Source organism: Schistocerca americana, chromosome 4, assembly GCF_021461395.2.
Source record: "Schistocerca americana isolate TAMUIC-IGC-003095 chromosome 4, iqSchAmer2.1, whole genome shotgun sequence".
Classification (NCBI taxonomy): Eukaryota; Metazoa; Arthropoda; class Insecta; order Orthoptera; family Acrididae; genus Schistocerca; species Schistocerca americana.
The window spans coordinates 643804774-643819409 of NC_060122.1; the positions used below are offsets into that span (position 1 = coordinate 643804774).

The 14636-nt window shown below is 40.6% G+C and overlaps 1 protein-coding gene across 1 annotated transcript in view; it reads left to right on the plus strand.

Annotated features, from left to right (window-relative positions):
• LOC124613669 (galanin receptor type 2-like) overlaps positions 1-14636 on the plus strand; it is a 128811-nt gene that overhangs the window by 90883 nt on the left and 23292 nt on the right. The window contains exon 4 of the mRNA XM_047142386.1: positions 8529-8608. Coding sequence (XP_046998342.1) covers positions 8529-8608 — 80 coding nt within the window. The remainder of the gene's footprint in view (positions 1-8528; positions 8609-14636) is intronic.

Sequence of the window (14636 nt, forward strand, 5' to 3'; positions counted from 1 at the left end):
GGACGGCGGTAAGGGCATATCATAACAGCAGGCTTTGCCAAGTAGCCATGAGACAAACTACGGAAGGACAACATAACCGGCCACAGAGTAGATTTACGGCAGTTCACGTGGGGCAGCCTTGCATAGTGGACCAGCCAGCTGCCACTAGAACCCGCTGTCGCCGTCCAATGTCTTCTGTTGGACTTGGACGCAACCTTCACAGACTTTTGACTCTATACGCCGTGCTTAAGGACAAGTGATTAAATCAAGGACGTCACCTGGACGAGAATGAAATGGCCATGTCTGCTGGACTCCAAACCCTCACCAACACCGCTTGTGTTACTAATAACTGGTGATAGACGGTCTTTGAAAATTTCAGTGGATAAAACAAAGCTGACTGAAAAGCTCCGCTGTACTATGCCTTGTAGCCAGTAGCCTAATTTTGCAATGGACTAGCCTGGTCCCGACCGAGGGGTTACCAAAACTTAGCACTTTTAATCTGAATATTTTATTAATTCTTTGCTCAAATAAACCTTCTCATCTCTGATGTTTCATTGTGACCTTCTTGACGTTTATTTACTACTTGCGAATCACTTCCGTGAACAAGCATTGGCGCTGGCGTTGTCTTATACTGTTTCAGTCCTGTTTCTTTCCCTATTTATGTTTTAGACATACGTTCATTCTTCCACATATATTTCCACAGTTTGCTAATTTCTTTTCTATGTTTTCGTTATGTTCGTATTTGATGTCACAACCTAAATACGGTAATTAAAATACTGACCTTTTATATTATTCGATTCTTAATCACAGTTTGATCCATACATGATGCTTTCCTCTAAAAGGCATTGCTTTGGTCTTCTTTTCTGAAATTATCGAATGGTATTCTTCGCAAAAGTTATATAATAAGTGTATTCCTCTTTGTAGACTATCTTCATTCTCTACCACCAATCTGACGTCGTCTGCATATAAAAGACACATCATGCGGAAATTTCAGTTAACCTTAATTTTTCCATTAAAAATCTGTTTCCGTTTAAGGATTGTATCAGTCAAATAAAAATTCAGAAGTATGGGTGAATTGCTGTATCCTTGTGTAACTCCGATTTTTGTGTTTATAGGCAGTGTTAGAGTTCCAATTATATTTAAAAGTACAATGGTGTGTTTGTACAGACGCTTTAAAACGTCTATTAGATGTTGTGCATATCTCCGTATCCTCATAATTTTCCATAGTTTCTTTATATCAATGTTACCAAATACCTCAATAAAATCAATAAATGCTAACGTCTATTAGATGTTGTGGATATCCCTGTATCCCCATAATTTTCCATAGTTTCTTTATATCAATGTTGCCAAATACCTCAATAAAATCAATATGCTAAATGGGATTGCCTCTTTTTGTTTTTAGGTTTTTTGTTTATTTGCAAATAAACAGTACACCGCCTCGCCCCCCCCCCCCCCAAAAAAAAAATCCCATTTGTCATTTGTTCTTCGCCTAATAAACTCTCAGCTATAACCTTTAACCCCTTCGTTTACTATTCCTGCATAAACTTTGTGTGCGGTGTCCAGTAAGCTGATTCCATTTAAGTTCTGGCAGTTATTCTACAGGACATATTAAATAAATCTACCAGTCTCCTACACAAACGTTGCGGCAACGAAGTCAGCCAAGTTAGATGTTGATTGACACAAGCTAATCGACCGTATGTCAAGTCAGATAAACCAGATGAGCTGCGAAACCCGGCATCCATTGAAATTCACCGTATTGACCTGCAAAGAAATCACCCAAGCTAGATGACGATTGACACAAGCAATTGTGAAAGTCAGCCAAGTTAGGTGCTGATTGACACAAGCTAATCGACCGTATGTCAAGTCAGATAAACCAGATGAGCTGCGAAACCCGGTATCCATTGTAATCCACCGCATTGACCTGCGAAGAAATTACCCAAGCTAGATGGCGATTGACACAAGCAATCGTGAAACCGTCTATTGAAGCCTGGCATCCATTGTAATTCGTCGCATTGACCCGTGAAACTGTCCACTGAGGGGTGAAGCCTGGCATCCATTGTAATTCGACACATTGACCCGTGAAACTGTCTACTGAAGCTTGGCATCCATAGTAATTCACCTACTTCGAGCCCTCAGCGACAATCGTATGTGCACGCCGCGCTCTACCCCACATCTCTATCGGTAGCGTGCCTACGCTGAAGGTATTCAAAATATTTACTTTATTATCTGAAGAAATATAGGCATCCTTTTTTGTGTTATACTGCTAGTGGCCAATTTGTGCACTGTGAATTTTGGTTTGCCTTTGCTATAGTCTCCATGTGGCCACCCTCCCAAACTAACACTGCCAAACCCATAATAACACGGCCGACCTGGCGTTGGCGCGAGACAAAGGCCGAAAGAAAGAAAGAAAACCGTGCTTACATCCGACATCTTGCTGTGAGTAGCCTCGGGTATGACCTCAGGCCTTTGCTGATAGTGACTAAGCAAACTGTGATTGCGCAATCAGCGGCAGCTCTACATGGAGGCGCCAGGCCGCCGCCGGCGCGCCACAGCGCCGCAAGGATCCGGCGCGCGCCCTGCAATGCCACTTGTCGTTGCACATTCCACCTACTTTTTATCCTCTCCATGTCTGCCTCACCACCCTAAAAGACGCGTCCGTACAAGTAGAGGTGGGCCATCCCTGCGAACCATCCAACCCGCCCCACGCCCTGTCGCGAAGCGCCCAAACGAAGCAGGTCATTCATTCATGAAGCACGGAAGCCTCCCGAAGCCGCGGCCACGACCGCCCCGCGCCGCCCGCTCAACAAAGCCCCGCAATACCCCACAATTTTACCAAAACATGGCAGAAACATGGGGAAGCCTGTCTAACAACCCTACCACAACAAAGGTCTAAAATTAATTACGATTGTAGTGTTGCTCACGCTGCTAAATATTGCATTTTCGGGCAACAGCAAAGTTATATTATGTGGCAGGTGTCATTAGAGCACAGTTAATAAAGTCATTTCTTGAAATAATGGATAAACTAGGCACTCATCTTTTCGTATTTCCCACTCTGGTCTCGTTGTGAACTCATGGCTCAATCGTCGAAAATCTAGGTAGTGATGATTCCAAGCTCGGATGCAAAGAGACCTAGGTGTTATTCTGCGATATTCAAAAGTTTTATAGATGTGTTTCATAAACCATTCTTGAAGATTAAACTTTTGCAAGTTAGGACAATGATGATGTAAAAAAGTAATCAGCACTCCGACTTTAAGTTACACTTCTTTTTTATTACTTTTGTTGCAATATCACGTAACTCATATCAAAACATCACTTCACAATATAAAACATACTTGAAGATATCTTCCTCACATTTCATAAACTGACTACAATTTGCGTCATTTTAACATGACGACCAAAGCTTGACTCTCTAATAACCGCTTACGCGCCCAAACATCAGAGTTACAAGTACGTCAAAAATCATAGTGACAAAAGAAAGAACACACATAAGAATAATATCATTGCAATATATACATATCGATGTATCGAAGTACTTTTGTATTAATGAAATCAAATCTGAATGTTGTCACAGAAATACGTTAACTATTTTACAGAAACACAATAGAATATTGCTGGTATCGAGAGCTTGAGGTGACGTGCTGTAATGGTTACGTAATTCAAGTACCATTACACCTGCCGCATACAAAGAAGGTACTACCACATACAAAGAAGGTACTACATTCAATCTTGCTCGATATTTTCTCATGAAGCGCCCAAAAAAGTCTTTATCTGCCAAGTGAAACCCTATTTGTTGTATTCATGGACTGAAAACTAGGGCTACCAACGAAATGCAGTCCAATATTATGTTTCTTTTAAAATTTAATCCAAAATAGAATGAGTATGTTCATACACTTGTGTTAAGTAATTATTCAGAAGCTTTCCTGTAGATTTTATTTTTGTTGAGAATAATAACCCTCCAAATTCAAAACGTCAAGTGTCACCTGTAGCCATTGGTACGATTTCAGGTAAAATCCCTCTTTATTTTATTCGTAAAGCAGTTTTTGTGTCTGTTCACTCTTATACAACGATTAGCAACTCGCGATCGCGTAAAAGTAGTGAAATTTGGGGTTTCTTCGCCGATCTAGGTGATGGGAAAGCAAAGTGCAACTGCTGTTCTAAGTGTATTTCATATAAATGAGGAAATACATTTAATCTAGCGTCTCATGTTCGAGTGCTGCATCCAACAGCGTCATTGCGTCAGGCGCTTAGCAGCCCCTGCTCCAGCATCTTCCGATATATCTTGGACAAATAACCCGGACAATCCGGAACCAGCATCAGCAATTCACCAGAAGCGAACAGCAGTCGGTGCCAGAAAATAACAGTATCACTTCATTATCAGACAGCAGACATCAATATCACGGAACATACCCTATGTATTTTCCGAAACCTCTTTCGAACAAAAGAAATCAGGAGAAAGATTTCGCACTTCTGGAGACTGTTTTAAAGGATTATTTGCCCTTCAACATAGTGGAAGGCAAACATTTCCAAAGTTTTTTATGCAAACTGAATGGTGCTTACAGAATGCCAGCTCGGAAGACCATTTCCAATGCACTGCTACAACAACGGTACGCCATGATGAAAGAAATTGTGAGAGTCAAAATTAATTCTGCGGAAGCGGTTGTGCTGACAATGGATGGGTGGACCTCGACCACAAATGAGAGTTATTTGTCGGTGACAGCACACTACGTTAAAGACCTGGAGCTGGCGTCTTCCCTCCTAGAGTGCTTTAAATACGACGAAAGGCACACGTCAGAAAAACTCTCCGAAGAACTACGACGTGTCACAAGGGAATGGGGCATTCACTAAAAAGTCGTGTGTATTGTTAGCAACAATGCTGCTAATATTGTGGCAACTATAAGACTCACAGCCTGGAAACATATCCCCTGCTTTGCACACACACTCAGTTTAATTGTTCAGAATAGACTTCCGCACATTCAACCCATTCTGAATAAAGTAAAAAAAAATTGTTGGATTTTTTAAAAGAAGCTCACAGGTCTGCACGAAACTGAAAAATATGCAGGAACAGTTAAAAGAGCCAGTTCTGACACTAAAACAGGACACTGTTACAGGATGGAATTCAACCTATGATATGCTGCGAAGAATAATCGAGTTTACGAATTCCCTAATGACAGTTATCACTCTGCATTATCCGGATCTTCCAGATCTGACTTCAGAGGACATTGCAAGTGTAACACAAGCCTGTGACCTGTTGAAAGTTTTCAAAGACTGCACTGGGGAAATGTCAAGTGAAAATGTTGTCACTGCTTCTAAAGTTATACTCCTTAGTCGCTCGTTGAAAAAATGGTGTTGCAAGTTTGTTAATAACACTGAAATTCATGTAGACGGGCAACAGATGGCCGAAAAGTTAGCTGAAGACATAAAACGACGATTTCGAAATATAGAGGAAAATTCCATTTTCGCAGAAGCAACTTCATTGGATCCCCGGTTCAAATTACATGGTTTTTCTGATAAAAATACTGCTGAGAAGGTGAAATTAAACCTGATCAGGCACTGTGAGAAATCTGTGACGAACACATCCACTGCTACTGCAACAATCTCAGTTCCAACCACTGAATGTACTTCTGGTCTATGGCTCGAATTTAATGAAGTGTTTTCCAGGCTGCAGAGTAATCCACACCCGAGAGCTGCTGCTATAGTGACAAGGCAATCCAGTTCAGTGGTGGTCTTAACGGCTGTCAGTATACCCCTCGCTCTGTGAACTTGCAAAAATACGACTGTGTATTGTTGCAACCTCCACGCCGTGTGAAAGAGTGTTCTCGAAAGCAGGACACCTTATAACTGACAGAAGAAATCGCCTGACAGGAAAAAAAGTGGAACAAATGGTGTTTTTAAACAGAAATCTCTGAACATTCGCCAAATCCGTTGATGTTTATTCATAAATATATATATATATATATATATATATATATATATATATATGTATTTTTTAAATTTAATTAGGACAATCCTCAAATTGACATTTAGTGTAATTATTTCAATAATGTGTACGAGATAAACATTCCAACATTAACGATTATGTTTCAAGCGTGGATTCCACGCATGCTTCAGTTTCAGACTCACAAGGCAAACATTTTATTTTCATGTTGGCTGTGCGTGCTCACACAGCCAGCCCCTTCGTCTGTATCTTTAATATTCATTTGTCTGCAAGCGCTGCCAACGTAGACGCGACGTATAACTGCACAAATAGTCAAGGGTAATGATGCTCTGCAGGAAGCAGATGACGCTGTCTTCCCCTCGCCTCTCACCTCCCCAACCCCTCCTAAGCCTATCGTTCCCCCCAAACACCACGCGATTCGTCGACAGGCAGTAGAGGGAGGACTGAAGTGAAGGGAGAATGAGTGACGTAGCGCCGATGTAGTGGGAGAGGGAGAGGGGAAGAGAGTGAGTGAACTAGAAAAAAGTGTGGAGTGTGCTATCTGTGAAGAGTTTGAAGTACCAATTCGTTGAAATTGAGTGGTTAGTTCACACTTCACTCGAGTGAAGCGTTCATTTGAACGACTCATTCACGAGCTCCCCATCACTACAAACCAGTATCTTTTCTATTTTTTATGGCGTTGAGATTTCTCTTGATTGATTCATACACAAATCATCTACGAATTCTATTCAACTTCATCGCCTTCATTCTATGTGGTGGATTTTTTTCATACACACGTTCTCTCTATTTTGCTCGTTGGATGTTATTTATTTGAGCAATTTCTTTTTTTGTTTGATTAAGCACTTTTATTGTTTAATAAGCTATCATTTTCCTTCCGTGAATATCGCCTTCTATTACGATTATAAACCAGTTCCAAGATTCTTGACGAGTTCGTTTCACTGGTTGATTTTCTAAATTTCTGTCTTGTTTGTGCATATCATGATTCTACTCTGTCGGTTCATTCAAATACTTAAGACACGCTGCTTAACTTTATCAAATTTTGTATACTTTCTTCAGAAGTTTCCTTAGCTACAGTTTATGTGTTTGTCTATTCCTTCTCTATTTCTCCCGCTTGTGCTTCATTATGTCTCCTCTGGTTCAGATCTGTATGTTCGTTTAGTGGATATATTTGGTACATTTCTATCTTCTTCTTTTCTTCTGACAATTTATGGCTCTTTCTTCATTTGGTGTAAATATGTATCACCAACAAATGGCCAGAACCTAGTTCTTATCCACTGTACACTCTTGTGTCTCTTATCCCGCCTCCCCACTGTTCATTAATAGTAATGTAGTCAATAAGATGCTTAAGTCCTCGAGTTGACAATGTGTGTTAATGGAAATCTTCCTTTGCGGAAGAAAGTATTGGTTACCTCTAGTTTGTTGAAAGGATCTAAACCTCTAAGCAGTCTTCCGTTGTTATTTATGATGTTTTCTCCCATCGTTGCTCCAGTCTTTGGAATAGATTTATTCCGTACACTTGCGGCGAATCTCCTATCAATGTTATTTGATGCTTTTTGTTATACCTGGCCAAAATTGATTTGTTATTTTCATCTCTGTTTCCTTAAAATATTCGTATCTAATGTCACATCCCAGAGAGTTAAAATACTTAACTTGTAAAATTTCGATTTAAACAACAGTTTTTATCTTCTAGAGAATTTTTCCTTAAAACAATTTTTTTTTTATTTTCCTGCTGATAGCAGAAGCCTTCTTTGGAAAACCAATTTATTTTACCAAAAGCCCTCGAAGCCACTTGTATTTTTCCCTTTATGCCTTCCATCCAGTTGTTTTTACCAGACCACCGTACATACAAACGCTCATCATCTACTTAAATGACTTTTTCAGTATGTTAAATTATTATGACACTTTCGTGTTACGGCATCGACTTTCAGACCTCACTTCAAACTTTCAGTATCAAGTCCTTTCATTCGTTGTTGTACTTTCTCCATATTACAGGAAGAATGCAAAATGTCATCATCGAAACGTACGAGGCTCTCACATTACCACGTATTTCTTCTTCGCTTTCCCAGGTCACGAGTACGAAAACATCCTCTAGGACAGCTGGGAATAACTTCTTGCCTTACTCCTCTTCCAGTTTTTAATTTGAGTCTTGATGGAGTCTAGTGGTAGTTTTAGAATTTCTGCATATGGTCTCCAACATACGAACATAGGATAATTCATTGACTTCTTTCTCATGTAAATAAATTTCCTCAAAAAATTTGAACCTGAATCAAAGTAGTGTTTCATACTCAATACGACGTTCTGTACTTTCTGTATTGCAAATATTGTGTGTGAAATCTTATGGGACTTAACTGCTAAGGTCATGAGTCCCTAAGCTTACACACTGCTTAACCTAAATTATCCTAAGGACAAACACACACACTCATGCCCGAGGGAGGACTCGAACCTCCGCCGGGACCAGCCGCACGGTCCATGACTGCAGGCAGCGCCTTAGACCGGTACTTTCTGTCCCAACATGCAAATTGTTATATTTACTTCTACAGTCAACTTATTCCCATGCTTTAATAGAATCCCTTCTTTCTTTGTGGCTACTGGTAGCTTTAGCAAATACCTGAAGCATTAGAGGGAGTACAGTAACCCGTCTTTTCACGTTTTATTTCCGGTGTTTTTCATTTCTTCTTCAGCAGAACACCCAAAGTTTTGTTCCAGTTTTGGGAGGACGACGGTTCAACCCCACGTCCGGCCATGCTGATTTAGGTTTTCCGTGGTTTCCCTAAATTGCTCCAGGTTCCTTTGAAAGGGCACTGCCGACTTCCTTCCCCATCCTTCCCTAATCCGATCAGACCGATGACCTCGCTGTTTGGTCTCTTCCCCCAAACAATCCAAATCCAGTTTTGGGGAAATATCTTCCTGTGGAGACATTCTTCATATATTTTCGCGAATTACTTTTGTGTTAGATGTTCTTCTAGCTATACTAGATTCTGTCGCAACACCATAACTGGGAGTGTCTTTCCTCTCTACATACGTCGAATATTTATTATTCATTTATGTTTCTAACTATTTATCGTTATGGATTACCCAGCATTGCACGCCGTTAACTGCTGAATTGTGCGCAGAAGTCTACCATCGTCATTTGCTTTAATTCGCATCTACACCTAAAGAAATACTCTGGAAAAGAATGTAAATGGCTGAATGGGCGAGTACTTCCCACCGTACCACGTACTTCTGTTTATTCTACTTCCATTCATTGATGGAGCACGCGAAGAATTACTGATCAAATGACTCTGCACGGGCTATAATTAGTCCCATTCTGTCTTCACAGTCCATAACGGATCGACAAGTAGGAAACTGCAGTATATTCCTGGACTCTTCACCAAATACAAATTTTTTAATCTTTGTGGGCAGGATTTCGCTGGATACGTGCCGTTTATCTTCAAGTGTCTGCCAATTTATCTTCAAGTGTCTGCAAAATCAGGATTTTCACCACTATCGTGACGCTCTCCCGTGGCTCAGACAAACTAGTCACTATTCGTGTTGCCCTTATTAGAATACATAACATCCTCCGTGAGTCCTATCTGGTGTGGATCCCACATATTTGAGCAGTGTTCTGCGATGGGACCACGGATGTTTCTTTCGCAGTCTCATTTGTAGACTGCATTTGCACAATACCCTCCCAACGAACCGAAAACTGCCATCTTCCTTACCCATGATGAATCCCATGAGGCGATTGCAGTTCATATCTTCACAATGCTTACGTCAAGGTATCTATCTGAATTGTTTGATTCCAGCTGTAAGTCGTTGATACTCTGCGTCATCATAGTCCACTGTGCCGGAATTGCCCCAACCCAGTAAAAGAGGAAATCGAGAAAAAAAATTAAATGTAGATCCAATAAACTGCAAATAATTCGTGAAGAGGCGCAAACGATCTAATCTCTCAGAAGGGAACAGGTTCTTGAAAACACAATAAGAGCAATTGAGGCAGCCGGCCGCTGTGACCGAGTGGTTCTAGGCGCTTATCCGGAACCGCGCTGCTGCTACGGTTGCAGCTTCGAATCCTGCCTCGGCAGGGATGTGTGTGATCTCCTTAGGTTAGTTAGGTTTAAGTAGTTCTAAGTCTAGGGGACTGATGATCTGAGATGTTAAGTCCCATAGTGCTTATAGCCATTTGAACCATTTGAACCGATTCAGATAAGATTCAACACTTATGTAACTGATCAGACTGATGAGTAAGCTTTCCAACGCTAATATTGTAACTACCCCACGGATCTTTTTAGGTTAACCTCATAAATAATTATAGAAATCCTCAACAGAACACAAAAGTGAGTACATATAAATTGCTATTAATGAAAAGTGTACGGAACAATCGTGCTCTACCACGCAATATTGACACCACTTAACTCTTTACTCAGGTAATAACCACACTGTACTTAGCATTAAATTATTTAGTTAATTAATCCTACTTCTTAGTTACAGCACTTACGCATTACAAAATGTATAAAAGTTTGTGTAGTTACTTACTTTTATAAAACACTAATCGTCTCAGGCCAAAGATGTACTGGTTACTATGGAAACAAACAACAGTTGTTTACATCCTCTAATTAGTGATACCTCTGCAAGTAAAGTTTAAATATAATCCTTTGTACGAAATCAGAATTCTTTCGTAAGTAAATCTTTGGGTATTGTAGTGATTAAAATTCTTCTGCGCCTTATGCCACGTCATTGCTATAAACTAACAACAACAATAAACTAAAACCGACGTTTCGGCCGAATTGCAACGACCTTCCTCAGGGCACGACTGGTTTTGCATTGGGATAGGTGCTTCTATTTATTACAGACTATCGATGTCTGACGTCACTGTTGTAAAACTTTTAATTGGCCCTCTAATATGATTGGCTAGTCATGACATAAGGGAAGGTGGAAGGAAAGAGGCTACTCATGGATGTCCTTGTCGTCAATGATTGGTAGCTGTATAAATATAAAAAATGTGAATATACAGAAATAAATAATATAATATATAATATATTCATATATAATACAATAATTTATGAATATAAATATACATAAAAAATATAAAATTCACACATGAGACTGAAAACAATGGTATTTTGCCAGTTCTGGATGTGGAAGTATACAGAGCTGCCGACGGTAAACTGGGACACAAAGTGTATCCGAAACCAGCGCACACTAATCGGTACCTGCACGCGAGAGCCACCACCACCCAGCTCAAAAGTATTCTGTTCTGCATACGTTAACTGCCCCAGCCTACCGGATAAGCGATGAAAATAACACCCAAGAAGAATTAAAGGAGCTACAACACACGTTTCGTGCCAACGGCTATGATGACAACATCATAAGAAAGGTAGCTAAAACCAAATGGAGCAAAACACGAGAAGAAGGCAAAGAAGAGAAGCTGCCACTGGTACACTTACCATATGTAAAAGGTATCAGTGAACGGCTAGGTAACGTTCTCCGCCGACGTGGTTTCAAACCGATTTTTCGAAGCAGTCACAGGATCCATAAAATGATAGGTTCCACTAAGGACGTAGTCAACAATCTTAACACTGCAGGTGTTTACGAACTACGGTGTGAGTGCGGAGCTACTTACATAGGAGAAACCGGAAGGCCTGTCAGCTTACGAGTAGCACAACACGAATGCCATGTACGATTACAACAACATAATAAATCGGCGATAGCGGAACACCACCGTGACTGTGGACAACCTATCAGGTTCCAGGAAGCCCGAGTACTGGCGAAAGAATCGTGGATGCGAGAACGCAAAATACGGGAGGCGATCAAAATTATTAAGCAGCTTGACAACATCAACAGAGAAGATGGCTACAAGCGTCCGGCGTCCTGGCTGCCGACCTTCCCAGTCCAACGGGCCGCGAGATGTCGCAGGGCAGAAGCTACACGGGACACGGACGTAATTTGCGCAAACAGCTGTGGAGCAACTGTCAGTCCACTTCCGCGCACACCAGGAGGAAAACTTGCCGAGCAGAAGCCGAACGCTGATTGGCGGACAGCTACCAATCGTTGACGACATGGACATCCACGAATAGCCTCTTTCCTTCCATCTTCCCTTACGTCATGACTAGCCAATCATATTACAGGACCAATTCATAAGTTTTACTACAGTGACGTCAGACATCGATAGTCTTTAATAAATAGAAGCACCTATCCCCACGCAAAACCAGTCGTGCCCTGAGGAAGGCCGTTGCAATTCGGCCGAAACGTCGGTTTTAATTTATTATTGTTGTTAGTTTTTAGCAACGACGCGGCATAGTACCCAGAAGAATTTTAATCACTATGACACCGGCCGCGGAAGCTTACGTTCTTATATCTTTGGGTATTGGTTTATAACAATCAATATTTCTTAACTGTAACTCCTGACATTACACAAATAGTAAACTTTGCGTCGTTAAACGTTGATAAAATACTTCTCTACTTTCTTTTAAGAGTTTCATTTTCATTTATTTGTATTATATCACTGACTTGAGCGTGCTTGCTTTGCTTGATATACGTCGGATCACTAAACGTTCAACCTTTATCAATTTTTTGTCGTTTCAAAGTTCGAAACTGGATTTCATTTTATTTAGAGTAGTGGGTAAAATGATAATACGGGGACTTGGTTTTAATTTTAACGAATCCGAGTTTATTTAAAATTGAATCATATCTTTACACATGCAACCGTAGATGTGAGCGAGCTACCACAAGTCTTATTCCACCATTGAAAGAGATACAAAAAAAAAAAAAAAAAAATAAACAAATAAACAAAAATATGACATAAACCTAAGCGCTCGACCACTTTCAAGCTCAACTTAAAATCAGGTTTTCAAAACTCAACTACTTCGGGTGTTGGCTTCTTGTGTACCCACTAAAAATCTAATTGAATGTCAGTCGTCACTTACTACTAGCATAACGATAGCGGTTGGATTATCCACCTTCAAATGGTTCAGCTAGGGCAAGGGAATCTCTATAATTGCGTCAGTAATAATGAGGACAGGCTAAATACACTGGTAGTCACAACTCACTTTCGGTCCTTTTGTTCCTGTACTTGATTCTACGATCAAGATAAACTCGAGAACGACGCTCCATTATTAAATAATCCACAGAATAAAACTAGTTAATACCTCGTAGTAACATTATCCTACACAAATTTACACGCTAAAAATGTAATTGACTACCTTACAGAGTGCAAATCTTCGAACTATACGCAACACCCAAATCCTTTCGCTTGTCAACCAACTATTATAGGCAACAAAACCTGACCTTGTCAGACACAATTACTGACATTAAAACTTTCATTGTGGTCACATCTACGACAAAACACATACCAATCTTCAATCTAACACACCGTACCAGCAACACTACACTAAGCCCGTCGCACAAAGATCGCTTGACAATAGCTCAAGTACAAAACAAAACTGCAAGGACCTACATTCCAACAAAATTCATCAAACAGTTCCACTGATTGTGTCCTAGTATCGTTACTGCATCTAATCTTGCATTTAAAAATCTAAATCCACTCATTACCAGCTTCCGTTACCTTTCCAGCAAAATTCACGGAAAATCTCCAACTGTCGTGATAGTCGATACCGAATTCTCATATCAAAGTATCGACAGTGACACACATAAACGTGTCTCGCCCAACATGCAGTAACACAACAGTCGTCTTACTAACTCAAGATCACGTACCCTTCGCCTACTACACTACTGGCCATTAAAATTGCCACACCACGAAGACGACATGCCACAGACGCTACATTTAACCAACCGACAGGAAGAAGATGCTGTGATATACAAATGATTAGCTTTTCAGAGCATTCACACAAGGTTGGCGCCGGTGGCGACACCTACAACGAGCTGACATGAGGGAAGTTTCCAACCGATTTCTCATACACAAACAGCAGTTGACCGGCGTTGCTGGTGAAACGTTGTTGTGATGCCACGTGTAAGGAGGAGAAATGCGTACCATCACGTTTCCGACTTTGATAAAGGTCGGATTGTAGCCTATCGCGATTACGGTTCATCGTATCGCAACATTGCTGCTCGCGTTGGTAGAAATCCAATGACTGTTAACGGAATATGGAATCAGTGGGTTCTGGAGGGTAATACGGAACGCCCTGGTGGACCCCAACGGCCTCGTATCACTAGCAGTCGAGATGACAGGCATCTTATCCGCATGACATTAATGAGGTCATGGCGTTCAAGAAGTTTTTTTAAGGTTGAGCTCAGAATAGGTCCTAAGATTCAACAATTCTTTGTAAGATATAATTAAGCAGTCTCCCTCTATTTCTTTGTACAGTTACTTATGACTGTGTGCGCAAACTCACAAAAGGATCCAATTATCAGGTACTCCATCTGTGACTAGAAATTCAAACTTTTTCAATAATAAGGAACAATGAAAAGTGTTCTCTGACTACGCATTAAGAGAATTAATATAGTTCTTAGCGGGTTGTCAATCTACTTCGTGTAAACTCTAAGGCATAAAAAGCGACTCACGACGAAGGAATTATCCTATTAGCACGGAAATTGTTAGACGTGATATACAGTAAACGAATGGTTACAATTTCAGAAAATTTCGATGAATTCTTCAAGAGAAAGACGTTCACAACTCGAGCGTTGGCCAATCTCTGGCCCTTATAGAGGCAGTAATTCGGCTTGTCATTGATTGACAGAGTTGCTGGGCGTCCTCCTGAGGGGCATCGCGCCAAATTATGTCCAA